The following is a 14,756-nucleotide window of genomic DNA, read 5'->3' as shown; positions in this document are numbered from 1 at the left end:
TATAAAATTAAATAATAATAAAATATTAAATAGCACTGCGTTCACTTATGATACTGTCACTGATTCAGTAGTCAGTTATAAGTGAAGAGCAAGCATTCCATATCAAGTTAACACTCCTTGTTTCATAATGCTGTGTCCCTTTCTGGAACCATGTCCCATCTTCAGTGGCGTAGCTCGAGTTCGTGCACTCGGGGCGGGGCGGTGCTTCAATTTGCCGCCCACAAACATATCTGAATATGTTAAACTATTTAAATAGAAAATTAAAATGACGTATAGGGAAAAATTAAGATACATTTTGCATAGATTTATTCATATATAAAGAAACAGCAATAATTTTTTATATACATTTATAAGCATCAACAAGACAAGAATATACTGTAGTATAGACACACTGATAAGCCGTGTTCTAATAATTAGTTTAATATAATTACGCCACGAAAACCAGAACCAAAGTAGGGTACAAGTGATAGGCAGGGATGTTTGTAAATTAGTTGTTTATCTTCCTAGGAATTATTATCGGTGTAATGTTTGTTTATTTTTGTCATTGCCTCATAAATTTCAACTGCTGTGTCTGATGCAGAAGGCCGGTCTGAATGTTATTTTTCAAGCATTTGTGGTTAAAAATAAGAGAATTTGACTTTTTTCATTCATGAGTGATATTTTTCCGAACCGTGCTGCTTACACATGAATTGTACTGAGCCTTTTGGCCAATAATGATGCCCTCCAAAAATGTGCCGCCCGGGGAGGACTACCCCCTCCGCCCACCCCTATCTACGCCACTGCCCATCTTGCAGCCTTAATCATTACAGAATTAATCATTATTAGTCATTTCAAACATTACGAATAAATTACTTTTAAAAAGTTCAGGCTGGTGAATTTAATTACATTTCAGTGTTATACAGTTTGACCGATTTTAATGTATTACATTTTTTTACTTAGTGTAATAATTTAATATATGTACCTGAAGGGTGAAATGAATTATATAGTTCAGAAGAAAAGTCTCTAAAATAATATGCCTATTTTCAAAACTGCCAGTAAAAATATTATAATAAGTTCAAATGTGTTACTCTGAAATGAGGTTTATACTTCTTTTTAAGAGACAGGAATGTTGTAATGTCATTTCACTAAAAACAGTGGTTCAAAATGTGACACCCATAATATAATGAATATACTGAAAACATAATACAAATGCCCTTTTCTGTCAATATAAACCAAAGGAAATATTTCATTTAATTAATTTCTCAAATACCTGACAGACATGATCAGTTTAAATATGGTTTATTAAATATTTGCGCAGATAAGGTATACATAAATGGCACATGAGAATTCACTCTTTGAATACAAGGCTATACATATTTAGCTACATATTTCTCTATCATTTATAACTCTTTTAGCAAAACTATTCTGAGAATAATATCTATTCATTCATTACTATTCAGGCATCCTTCACCCAATGCCAATCTTAACAGAAGTGTAGGAAACAGATGCCATCACTATATTGAATGACATTCTAACATTTTCACTCACATTCAATAATGTATCTCTTCCTGAGATGACGGCCTCAAACCGGGTTCAACAACAGAGTAAAACATTGGCAAAAGCTGTTTATGTAAAAGTAAATAAAAATAAAAGCACTGCAAGCAGATATTATGTTTTATTTATATCTACAAATGAACGAGTATGTCTCTGAACAAGAAACATTAATCCAACTGAAATTGTTTGCTTGAGACATAACAGCACAGGGGCTGGAGGCAGGGAGCTGTGAGGGAGATCCATTGACCCACTGCTCATAACTCAAAGGCTTCTCATCAATCCAGAACCAGAATCCAAACAGGCGGCTCTGCCTCAGCCCCAGCCACACACTGGTTGAATTGGTGGTGTTCACCAGTGCAGCTATTGCGTCCTGCTCCACCTGAGACGAGATGCTGATGAGAGTAGAATTATTTTTTGTGCAGTAATCCAGAGCTTCTTCCCAAGTTGAACTTTTATTTATAAAGATTGCATTCATGATAGCTGCAAAAATAGTAAAATATAAATAAACATTAATTTAAAAATCAAAATTGTACTGTTATTAACAGCTCATTCTACAATTTAGTTTATTTGAGAAATAAAAGATTGGTATCTTATGAATCCAATTTATTTCTTGGCCCTGGTCACACCAGAGTTGACCCGATATCATACAAAGTTCTTTCTCTTTGTTGTGTTTTCTTCTTTCCTTTCAAGTTTTTTGAGGCTGCTAAAAACATGGTATAGATAGCCTAGACAAAATAATAAAACTCCCATCAGTCCCCTTATATGGCTGACTAGATGGCAGAAGTCATTTATTAGAGCAGGTAATAAAGCACAGGCCATAAGCACAAATTCAGTCATCATTTCTCATGTTTTGGGGATTAGTATTAAAGCTACCATTTCATTCTTCTTGTTGATTCCCCACCTCTAACTGCATCGCTGCTTTACAAAAACAGTGCATCTCCCTAAATGTGTCTTCCCAGTGAAAACACAGAGGGTGGACTCTTCATGTAAGATTGTGGTAATCGATTTATATAACTATTCAACTTACTGGTTTCTCAGTGAGCATTCCCTTTGAAAGAATTGACACTTGTTATTGTTAACTTCTGCTGTGTGCTGGCACCCTGCCCGGGATTTATTTCCTGCCTTGTGTCTTGTGTTGGCTGGGATTGGCTCCAGCAGAGCCCTGTGACCCTTGTAGTTAGGATATAATGGGTTGGAAAATGGATGGATGGCTGGATAGTGTTAACTTTGGTCCGATCCAACAGAGTTACACTTTTAATGAATTTGAGTCTCAGAAATAAAGGGGATTGTGTTCCTGCCACATTTAATGTGTAAGTCAAGGGGGATCAGTGTTGGTCCTGGAGGGCTGCAGTGGCTGCAGGTTTTTGTTCCAACCCAGTTGCTTAATTAGAAAACAAGCCTTCCCAATAAAAGATTTTATTCTATTTAATGGCTTGTTAGAGTTTTAACTCTGCAATGTCAGGACTATCTTAAATTTGCAGTTTTTTTCCTTCCTAAGCATATCATCCAAATGATTTAAAGCCTAAAATTGCATCTTAATTCTAATAAGGGACAATTTAAAACAGTGAATTCAGAAATTTAAGACTAAAGCAATTAAAGGGTTCAAAATCTTAACAAGGAAGACAACTAAAATGAAGCACAAGCATGTCACTTGAGCAATAAGTGCTTCATCAGCAATAAATGACTTCTCATGGGGCAATCGGGTTGGAACAAAAACCTCCAGCCTCTGATGCCTTTCAAGATCGACATTGCTCTGAGGTCAGAGTGTTAAATAACAAATTAATTAAATTAAGTAAATTAGCAACTAAAACTGGTCACTACTGTAATTAAGAAATTTGTTAAAATGAAAATCTGTAGCCACAATTTGGTCTCGTCCGATCACGAGAGATGGACGTCTGAAGTGGAGCTCCGCTAGCAGTGGTGCTATTTTTCATATTATTTGCTTATTATTCTGAGATATCCTGTATTTATTCAACCCGAGAGGGACCGCTACAGTATATGTAAACACATATAAACATGGCCAACAAGAAGGGGGTCCGAAAGAATCAAGACTAAAGCTACATCCAAGCTGCGATCAGCAAGCCCTAGTTCGAGATACGGCCTCTCAGAGACAGACCTGGATCAGATGGGCAAAGTACAGACTCCTCGGGACCACGGTCCGCTACATCGCCGCCGCTGAGAGCGAAAAGGGGAGCGAAGGTGCGATCGTGAGTGCAGATGTGGATAGCTCGCCGATTGGAGAGGATTACCTGAAACTGGAAAAGGCGGAGGTCCGCGGCTTCAGTTACGCAATCACGCGGACTGGAGCAGCGGGACACCGCTTCAGCAGAGTCTGCTGCTTCATCTACGGTACAAGAAGGCACATTTGAGCTATCTGAACTGAAAGTGTTGCTCGCTGACCTCAGGCAAGATATAAAGAAAAGCGAGAAGGCTAATGAGAAAGCAACGGCAAAGGCACATGAGAGACTGAAACAGGAGATGAAACAGGCCAATGAATGTCTGCGACAGGAAATCCAACAGGCAAATGAAAGGCTTCGTCAAGAGGTACAGCGTGAACTTCGACAGGTGCTGGGTAAAATTGAAGAGCGCATTGAGAAAAACTCGCTAAACTGAGCACGCTTGCTGATCGATTGGAGCATCTTAGTGAGACATTCACGAATCGGATCGAAATAGCCGAACATCTAGCTGCCAGTGCCGAGGAAAGAGCAGTAAATGTCAGTTCGAATGTAAAAACTCGGAGAAATACTTGGAGACAGACTGGCTGCTTTAGAAGATGGGAATAGAAGGTATAATGTCAGAATTGAAGGCTTGCCGGAGAATCGAGAAAGTTTAAACCCGGTGAAATTCGCAACTGAACTTTTTTCTAAAATAATCGGGGGCGACTTTAAAGCAGAATCTGAGATAGCAGCGCTTACAGCACGCTGATCAAACACCGTCAGACCCGACCAAGATCTTTTATAGTCCGTTTTGAACGATTATCATTTAAGTTAGAGGTGATGGAACTCCTCAGGAAAAAAAGGAAGATATTATATATGAAGATTGCCACATTCGCGTCTTCCCTGACTTCTCTCCAGCAACAGCTATCAAACGCCGCCTTCTATAATATTAAACAGCTGCTACGGCAAGCCAATGTCAAATACGGCCTCCTGTATCCGCAAAACTGAAAGTGGAATGGCAGGGTCATTTCTATGTTTTCGCTAGCAAGGAGGAGGCAGAAAATGAGTTAAGAAAGCTGATCCGGGACTATTCTGATACATAATTGTGAGTCATGGCGGTAAATGATAAAGCTAGGATTAATAATCTACTGTCTGATCTATTTGTTTTAAAATACGGGTTTTTATCAGCATATATTCTCATATTCTTATATTATTATTACTTACTTATTACTTATCATTACTTAGTATTACTAGGGCTAAATGTTTGTGTTTTATTGTGCTTAATTACGTTTTCCTCCTCTTTTTTTCTTTTCTAATTATTTCATGTGTACCCTAAATGAGACTGTTCAATATCATACCCTTGGTTTGCTGTTATTGCTATTACTGCATTAAGACTTGTTATGCTTGTTTTGGACACATCTTTAACACCATCACCTGGGTTTATTATCTGGGGATATCATCTTAATGCACTAAAATTGATGAAGATTATATGTATGTATGTATGTATATATATATATATATATATATATATATATATATATATATATATATATATATATATATATATATATATGTATATATATTAAGTGCAAAATTCTTTTCTTTTTTTTTTTCCTCTTTTAAAGACTATATTGGTAACAGATATCTCTATCTTTTAACCTTAAAGCCCACTGCATGGGGGCTTGATGTGCTTTGGACGTGCTCTGTCTCTGGGTATGTCAGAGGACTGGGACTGCATGAAGTGGGTTTTAGCCTCACCTGGGGAGGCAAAAAGGGAGGGTGGGGGTTAAGGGGAAGAGAAAGAGAGCAGGCTTGATCTATATCTAATCTATCATCTCAATCTTTATAATTATAACTATCAACGTAATAATAAGCTGCATGGCAACAACTCTTGGGGGAATAGGAAATTAAGACCTAAACTATTTCACTTCCAGTTAAGACTATAATATGACACCAAAAACTCAGAATCAGTGTCTCCATGATGGGACAGTTAACTTCGTAAGCTGGAATGTTAAAGGCCTGAATCACGAATTAAAGAGAAAGAAAGTACTTTCTCACCTAACAGGTCTAAATGCTAAAATAGTATTTTTACAGGAAACCCACTTACTAAGTAAGGATCAGTTCCGCTGCAAAAGACTGGACTGGCCAAATGTTCCATTCTAGTTTTACAAAGAAAACTAGAGGGGTGGGAATTCTCATACATAGAACAGTACCATTTGTAGCATCAGATGTAGTATTGGATCCTGAAGGGAGATATGTGATGGTCATGGGAGACTTATCTAACTGTAAAATGATTTTGATAAATGTTTATGCACCTAATGTTGATGATAAGGAATTTATACAAAATTTATTTGCATCCATTCCCAATCTGAACACTCATAAACTTATAATGGCTGGGGACTTTAATTGTGTTCTAAATCCACTTTTAGATAAGACTTCCTCCACAGGGGAACGCAACTAACACCGCAAAGATAATTACAAAGTTTATAACTGATCACAACTTATCAGATCCCTGGAGGTTTTAAACTCAAATTCAAGAACATATTCTTTCTACTCACCAGTACATCATTGCTACTCAAGGATTGATTACTTCTTTATAGATAATAACTTCTTGCCTAAGATTAAATCTTGTAAATACGATGCTATTGTTATTTCAGACCATGCTCCGATGATCTTGGAGCTGAAATTACTAAGCCCCATACACTCACCCGCAGATGGCGCCTCAATCCGCTTCTATTAGCTGACGAGAATTGTACTGAATTTATATCCAAACAAATTGAATTCTTTCTAGAGACAAATACATCCCCTGAGATCTCTGCAGGAACACTCTGGGAAACTCTTAAGGCCTTCTTAAGAGGACAGATTATCTCATATCTTTCCCACAGAAATAAATCCGAAGCGAAGAAAGTAGCAGAGATAAAAGCGAAATTACTAAAATAGATGAAGAACATGCCAGACTACCAAGCGAGACTCTACATAAGAGGAGGCAGGCTCTACATTCAGAATTAAACCTCTTGACAACTAAAGAAACCGAACAACTAATTTACAAATCCAGACATCATTATTATGAACATGGAGAGAAAGCTAATAAGCTTTTAGCGCAACAAATTCACAAGCAAGAAGTGCGCAACGCAATCTCGTAATTACTAACACGAATGGAGATAAAATCATCGAACACAAAAATATAATGTACACTTTTAGAGACTACTATAAATCCCTATATACTACTGAGTTTAAAGAAGACAATATACAATCTAATGCATTTCTGGATAAATTACAGATACCACAAATTGACGCTATTAGTGTGGAGGAGCTCGATAAACCTCTGTCATTATCAGAATTACTGGATGCTATAAAGTCACTCCAAGGTGGAAAAGCAGCAGGCCCTGATGGCTACCCTGCAGAGTTTTACAAGAAATTCTCCGCTCAGCTAGCTCCCTCCTATTAGCAACATTTACAGAAGCCAGAGATAACCAATCTCTTCCACAAACCTTTCGCCAAGCACTAATCACTGTCTTTCCAAAACAAAATAAGGACTTATTACAATGTGCATCATACAGACCAATTTCACTTCTGAATAACGACGTTAAAATACTCTCTAAAATCATAGCTAGAAGGATGGAGAAAGTGCTCCCTCAATAATATCACAAGACCAAACTGGATTTATTAGGGGCCGACACTTATCTTCAAATCTTCGACGCCTGTTTAATGTAATATACTCACCAACTAAATCAAACACCCCAGAAATATTATTATCATTGGATGCAGAAAAAGCATTCGACATGATTGAATGGAAATACCTTTTACTATTTTGGAGAAGTTTGGGTTTGGCCCGAACATTTGTGCATGGATTAAATTACTGTATACTAACCCAGAAGCTTCAGTTTGCATCAATAACATTTGCTCAGACTACTTTAAACTAGAACGTGGCACAAGACAAGGATGCCCTTTGTCACCACTGCTGTTTGCAATTGCCATTGAACCACTGGCAATACATTGTCGAAATACTGATCAGATAAAGGGGATTAGCAGAGAAGGACTGGAACAGAAAATCTCATTATATGCAGATGACATGGTACTGTATATATCGGACCCAGAAAATTCTGTGCCTGCAGTCTTAGCAGCACTCACAGAATTTCAAAAGCTCTCTGGTCTCAGAATTAATCTGAATAAAAGTGTACTCTTTCCGTGAATTCGCAAGCATATAATATTAGATTAGACACCCTTCCTTTTATCATTGCAGAACAGTTTAAATACCTCGGGGTAAACATCACAAGTAAACATAAAGCTCTTTATCAAAAAATTTCGTCGTCTGTATGGAAAAAATTAAACAAGACTTGCATAGATGGTCAACCCTTCATCTCACACTAGCTGGAAGAATTAACACTGTTAAGATGAATATTCTTCCTAAGCTCCTTTTTATTTCAAAACATACCAATATACATTAATAAATCGTTCTTTAAGCAATTAGATTCAACAATAACCTCATTTATTTGGAATTCTAAACATCCACGCATCAAAAGAGCGACCCTACAAAGACAAAAGGCAGAAGGCGGCATGGCTCTACCTAACTTCCAGTTTTATTACTGGGCAAATATACAGTCGATAAGAACCTGGACACAAATAGAAGAACATACACAGGCATGGACCGCAATAGAAGTAAAATCCTGCAGTACTTCTTTGTATTCCTTGCTTTGTGCTCCAATAAACACACGTTATCGGCAATACACTAATAACCCAATTGTGCTCCACTCACTTAGAATCTGGAACCAATGTAGAAAGCATTTTAAGACGGAGAAGCTTCTTTCTGTGGCACCCTGCAAAAGAACCACCTCTTTCAACCCTCACAAACATATGCAGTTTTAATATCTGGAAAAATTTGGAATTAACTTGCTTAGAGATCTTTATATAGACAACGTCTTTGCATCCTATGAACAATTACGTTCCAAATTTAACATTCCAGCTACAAATTTCTTTCACTATCTTCAAATCAGGAACTTTGTTAAACAGAACCTTCCAGATTTTCCTCATCTTGCACCCTCATCCACGCTGGAAAAATTATTGCTCAATTTCAAGGAGTTAGACTCCATCTCTACAATATATAAAATCCTTTTACAATCCCTTCCTTTCAAAGATCCAAGAGGACACTGGGAAAATGACCTCTCAATTAATATATCAGAAAAGGAGTGGAAAGTAGCAATGCAGAGAATTCACTCAAGCTCCATATGCAAAGCATACAATTATACAACTCAAAATTATATATCGAGCACATCTGTCTCGACTAAAACTCTCAAAATGTTTCCAGGGCATGATCCAACCTGCGAACGTTGCAACCAAGCCCCAGCCTCACTAGGTCACATGTTCTGGGCCTGCTCCAAATTAACATTATTCTGGACAAAAATTTTTAATTACCTCTCAGACAGTCTTGGACTCACAATCCCTCCTAACCCATTAACAGCTGTGTTTGGGGTTCTTCCAGAGGGTCTTAAAGTGGAGAAAGACAAACAAACTGTGATTGCATTCACTACACTGTTGGCACGCAGACTCCACTGTGAGCCCCAGGGTTGAGTTGGGCTCCCAGTGGTGTATTCATTGGACTGTAGTTAGAATGGCTATCTTTTAAAGGAGTTACAAAAATAGTTACTCAACTACTTTGGACATCTATAAGTCATCCTGCTGATTTATAAAATGATCTGGTATCATATACATTTAAAATCTACCTTGCTGCTTCTCAAACACCACAACAAGCTGCCTCTTTAAGGTTTTTTCTTGACTGTTTAGAATTTGTAATTTTTTTAGATTTTTTAATTTGCTCTGACAAAATGCTGAGAAATATTTGTTATTATCCTATTGTTTTTAATGGTTCAGTAACCTTGTTTTTCATATTGCATACTCTTTCTTAGCTTTTGCAGAATATGAAAATAAAACAGGATTTTCTTCTTGTGGATACTTAGACAATCATTAGTTACCTTTTCTGTTCTTTTAATTCTATTACATCCTCTATCAATTGGTACTCCAAGCATACATTTGTGTAGTTAAAATCTCCCAGGACAACAGCATTCAAATATAAACTTACCCTTTCGATATTATTATAAAGTGGATTATTAACTTTACTGCCTGCACTTGATTATCTACTGTATGACACTCCAGCATTATGCTACAATCCTTACAATGTTTAATCTTAATAAAGATATCCCCAGTAAACATGTCTCCTCTTGGGTAAGAAGCTGCCATGTGTTTAAATCCTCTCATGATACAGTCATAATTAAACGTGTTTTTTTCCATATAAAATGTATTCACCAATCATTGCACCAGAGACTGGTGATGTGTGGCATGTTGTTTAGCACATACAAGTAAGAATTTCACTGTGCTCTCTGCACATAACTGTAATAGCCCTATAAACTTAGAAAAATATTTGTTTAAATTATGCTTAGCCCTTTCTTTTGTAACAGGCACAAAAGTTTAGCTTCTACTATTTTATTAACTTTGCTTTGCCAAAGTTCAAACCCATTCTTTTATAGTCTTTGTCCAGAAAGGTAATACACAAAATGAAAAGTATTCACTTGATTGCTGTACTTATCTGTCTGATTCTGGTATCAGTTCTTCCCCTTTGGTGTAAAGGTGTTGGTTGCTTTAAGTGCTTCTGCTAATACTGTCAAAGGTGCTATATAAAGTAACGATCAGTTAGTTCAAAAATAAAGTTAATTGCGTGAACAATAAGAGTTGTTACTCTTCTAGAACTGGCAAAAACCTGACCATCCTGTAATTTTTGAAAACATCAAAAGTCAGTAAGCCATCTTGGAATGTAAAATATTTCTGATGTATAAGAATAAGTTGATTAAGTATCTTAAATGTTTTTGACTTCCAACAGTAAAGCTTTTCTCTCAGTAGGAAATAATTCCTCTATGGTAAACACAAGGGTATATGGATCATTCTAAAAGGTGCTATATAATGCATTTCAAAGCCATTTTGAAAAATACTTTTTTCAGTGAGATGCAGTCATTGCTATCCAATTCTCAAACTTATTTAATCCAATTCAGGGTTCTTTTGGGAAGGTGGATTGCAGCTTGTTCCACCAGCCAATCCATCACAAGGATCCATTTGGAATCATCAGTCAACCGTCTTTGTAGTTATGGAAGGGAAAGACAAAGAAAGAAAGTGCAAGATACACAGAGAACAACCAAATGTGGAATTGGAACAAAAGAAGCTGAATCTGTGAAGCAGCCACATGTCCACTACAGTGCAGACCGAGCCTTAACAGAAAACATAAAGAGGAACAGAGAGAAATGCATTTCAAGAGTGTGTGAATGCTCAGAACTTCAATGTTAAAAACACTCTCACCCATTAAAGGTAAGACATTATTCATACGTACTACTGTATATAATGTATTACAAATGATTTGGCAAGAAAAAATCGTGTCATTACAGCAAACTCTGTTTTGAATTTGCATTTGATTAAAACTGTAATACATTTTCCATTTGTTGTCTATTTTATGTATTTATACACAACACTTACAAATAAAGGGGACTGAAACTATTTTGATTTTTGGTACTCTGATCATTAGCCAGTTCAGTTCAAAATTATGTGTTAAGATCTAAAGAGTGTTTTTCACATTAAATAAGTGCAATACATTTTAAAATGCTAAGATTGTGACTATTTTTATTAATCTTTTAAGCCACACATACCTTATATGGCAAGAACAATCAATGAGCTGTTTAATTTTATACACTTTAGTACACCTTTGAGATATGCACTACAGTATAAGAGTGAAATTAATTAATACACTTTTCCATTTATGTTATTTAACTTGAGATCACCTGTTAACTTTTTTAAATATATGTACAAAATAACATTTTAACTTTCAAAAAGCAAAGAACCTTACTGTTTGAGCAGATGAAGGGCTCCTTAGTACTACAATCAATTGCCTTCCAGTCTCCATTGTTTGTTACTTTCACACAGGTTTCATTGTTCTGATATATGTTTGCTTGTTGAAGAGTCCAGTTTTGAAATGTGAAGTCCTGCCCATCAGACCACTTCCAGGGGTTGTTGAACAGACCAATCCAGGAGGTAATGTTTTGTATTTTCTCCATTGCTGCATTATTTTCACTCTCATTTCTAATGCTTGCCAGGTCTGTGTAGTACACTTGACAGTAGTTCTGTGCACTGCTCCAGGTCATTCTTATGTTTATCCAGAAAAATCTTCCATTGCTATTATCAGTTTCTATCAAAAGAAATGCTAAATTAGAAAGAATGCCTGGTTGAGTGTGTTTACTTCAAATTAATTGTTTTAATTGTGACACTAAAATGCTATAAATGAGGCAAAATAAATCCACAAAATAATCCTTTGTGGAGACCTTTTTTAGATGTAGTGTTGTTTTTTGGATGAAATCAACTTTGTTTTAAGCAATAATAAGACAATTTCAGTAATACAAACTACTAAACTTTTTTGCTTCACAGAACCTGAATGAGTCATTAATAATGCAGAGTCCACAATGAACAACTTGAACAGAAGATACTAAAACAATATTAAACCATCTCCACCTCATTTCTTGCTTCCCTTGCTAATCCCAGCACTTTCACTGCAGCTGGCTGGCTTATTAAAGGTGGCAGGTGATGGTGATAAACATCCATGTGAGGGTTACAGTATCCCCACAGCAAAAGGTCTAAGAGTCCATTCAGACACATTTCACTAATACTGGTATTGTATAAACATTTGAAACATTTCTGTAAAATCATACTTTCTAGGTTGCTGGATTATGTTTTATATGTCATCATAAATTTTACTAAACTGTCACATTTTGGGGTGGCACGGTGGTGCAGTAGTAGCGCTGCTGTCTCACAGTAAGGAGACCTGGGTTCACTTCCCGGATCCCTCCTCAGTGGAGTTTGCATGTTCTCCCCGTGTCTGCGTGGGTTTCCTCCGGGTGCTCCAGTTTCCTCCCACAGTCCAAAGACATGCAGGTTAGGTGCATTGGCAGTCCTAAATTGTTCCTAGTGTGTGTGTGTGTGTGTGTGCCCTGCGATGGGCTGGCACCCTGTCCGGGGATTTTTCCTGCCTTTCGCCCTGTGTTGGCTGGAATTGGCTCCAGCGGACCCCTGTGACCCTGCGTTAGGATATAGCGGGTTGGGAAATGACTGACTGACTGACTGTCACATTTGTAGCATGTAATGATCTTCAGAAAAGTGCAACAATTTCCTTTTTAATTTAAGATGATACTAATATTAATAATAAGATAACATTCATCACCATAGTTAAAAGAATTGCTGGTTGTCCCTGTAGAGGTTGAAGAGAACAAAGCTATAATAACAAGATTTAGTTGCTAAAGATACAGCATTCTTCCATTATTGGAATGATAAACTAGTGATACAAAAATGCAAAAAATGATTTTTCATTATGCACTATGTCAGTGATAGTTCAATGGTTTTCAGAAAGACTAATGTGTCATTCTTCACATTTTCTGACAGACTATACTAAATATACAGCTTCAAACTTAAAATCTCTGCTGTTTATGGTATTTTTTTATAAATTAGAAAATATGTCAGGCTAACAAGATGCACTAGTGAAACCCACTCCAAGAAGAGCTATGAATGCAGCTCAAAAAGGAAATATTTGTACATTGAGTTATCATTTGCAGTAGGAATGGAGACAAAACAGAAAAAAATTAAATGTGATAAAAAAAGTTGAAAATTTAGGGAGTGTGTGATAAGGAAAATGTTAGCTAATGCGTTTCTCTGATAGTCAGGGCACTCAATTACTGCTTAGATGTGCTAAAAATGCAAATGTGTGTGTTTTGGTTTTATGATAGTTGTGTTTCTTATACTCTCTTTGTATTCATTAACACAGAAAATGTTCTGTATGTTGTTATTACTCAGAAAGCATTATTGGCATGTATTAAGGTGGAGATAATGTGAATAATATACTGTAGAACCATCATCACAATTATTTACTATAGAGTTCTGAGAGTTTAATCACTACTTCTGGTTAAATTGTAATTACTTTAAATTAACTAAAATGTAAAAAGAATGTAGCAATGATTTCCTCAGAGCTACAGAGACCTTTGTTTGAATCACTGCCTATGTGAAGGTTGACTGCACTTCCCTCCCTGCATGTCTGTGAGCATCACTTACTTTACTCCAGTTATCTCCTACAATCCAAAGACTGGCTGGCAAATTCAATCTTGATAAGTAGGAGAAAATGTGGGTGTGAGATTTAGTTAATTCTTTGGTCAATAGAAATGCTGTCAATGTTTAATGACTTTCTGTCTCTCTCTCTCTCTTTCTTTCCTAGGGCACAAAGCAGAAGCGGAAGTGGGTAGTGGCTAACGGTGAGATGCAGCACGTTGTTGAAGAACTCTGGATTCTCAAGAACCCGATTGTCAGCAATTCCTAACCAAACAGACACACCTGAGGGAACTGAAGGCTTGCCTGCTGAAAGAGTCCTCTCCTGCAGCCGAAATTTTCAAAGCTCATCACGATTCAGAAACTTTCACTCCATGCTGTACTGCTCACTTTCAAATGAGTTTTACCCACCTGCCCATTAGAGGGGATAATGATGACAACGAGGGAATGGCCAGTTTCAGCTTTGCAGGTGGGGGTTTAAGGATAAATCACCTCCATCGGCTCAGACAAGCATCTCCATCAGGAACTGGTTCGACCCTCTCTGCTCCCCCACCATGCCGACAGTTGGCATGTCAGGACCATCGTAATACATGCCAGGGTAAACTACGTGGGATACTGACAGTCAGCAGTTCTTAAGGCGGATTACGTAGCACTTATTAATGCCACAAAAGATAGGACCCCAGCTGCAAGAACCTTCATTTTGTGCCTTTTATCTCTGGCTAGAAGATCAAATGAATACTAAAGTCATCTGCTGGCATTAAACAACTGGTTGAAAAGCTTCTGTGAAGGACAAAACATCAGTTTCGTGGACAACTGGGATCTCTTGTGGGAGAGGCCGTGTTTCTTCAGGCGAGGTGATCTGCATCCTAATAAATTCGGCATCTGGGTCTTCTCTGAAAACATCTGTAAGGTAATTTGTCTCTATTGACTATGTACTGTAATTTAAAT

At 37.0% G+C, this 14,756-nt stretch overlaps 1 protein-coding gene across 2 annotated transcripts; it reads right to left on the bottom strand.

The window, feature by feature from the left end:
• Positions 1–1,262: 1,262 nt before the first annotated feature.
• LOC120520074 (macrophage mannose receptor 1-like) lies at positions 1,263–14,434 on the bottom strand. Of its 2 annotated transcripts, none has more exons than XM_039742715.1 (3): positions 14,081–14,434; positions 11,572–11,910; positions 1,263–2,013 (listed from the first exon to the last, which is right to left on the bottom strand). In XM_039742715.1, exons 1-3 carry the CDS (start codon positions 14,157–14,159, stop codon positions 1,655–1,657), a joined length of 777 nt encoding a protein of 258 aa, XP_039598649.1. In that variant the 5' UTR covers positions 14,160–14,434; the 3' UTR covers positions 1,263–1,654. The 2 variants fall into 2 exon arrangements, with proteins under 2 accessions (XP_039598649.1, XP_039598650.1); XM_039742716.1 differs by having other exon boundaries at positions 14,094–14,165.
• Positions 14,435–14,756: the final 322 nt, after the last annotated feature.

This window comes from Polypterus senegalus, unplaced genomic scaffold (assembly GCF_016835505.1).
Source record: "Polypterus senegalus isolate Bchr_013 unplaced genomic scaffold, ASM1683550v1 scaffold_3536, whole genome shotgun sequence".
Lineage (NCBI taxonomy): Eukaryota > Metazoa > Chordata > Cladistia > Polypteriformes > Polypteridae > Polypterus > Polypterus senegalus.
The sequence above is the reverse complement of the archived record's forward strand: the minus strand, read 5'-3'. Positions and strand labels throughout refer to the sequence as shown.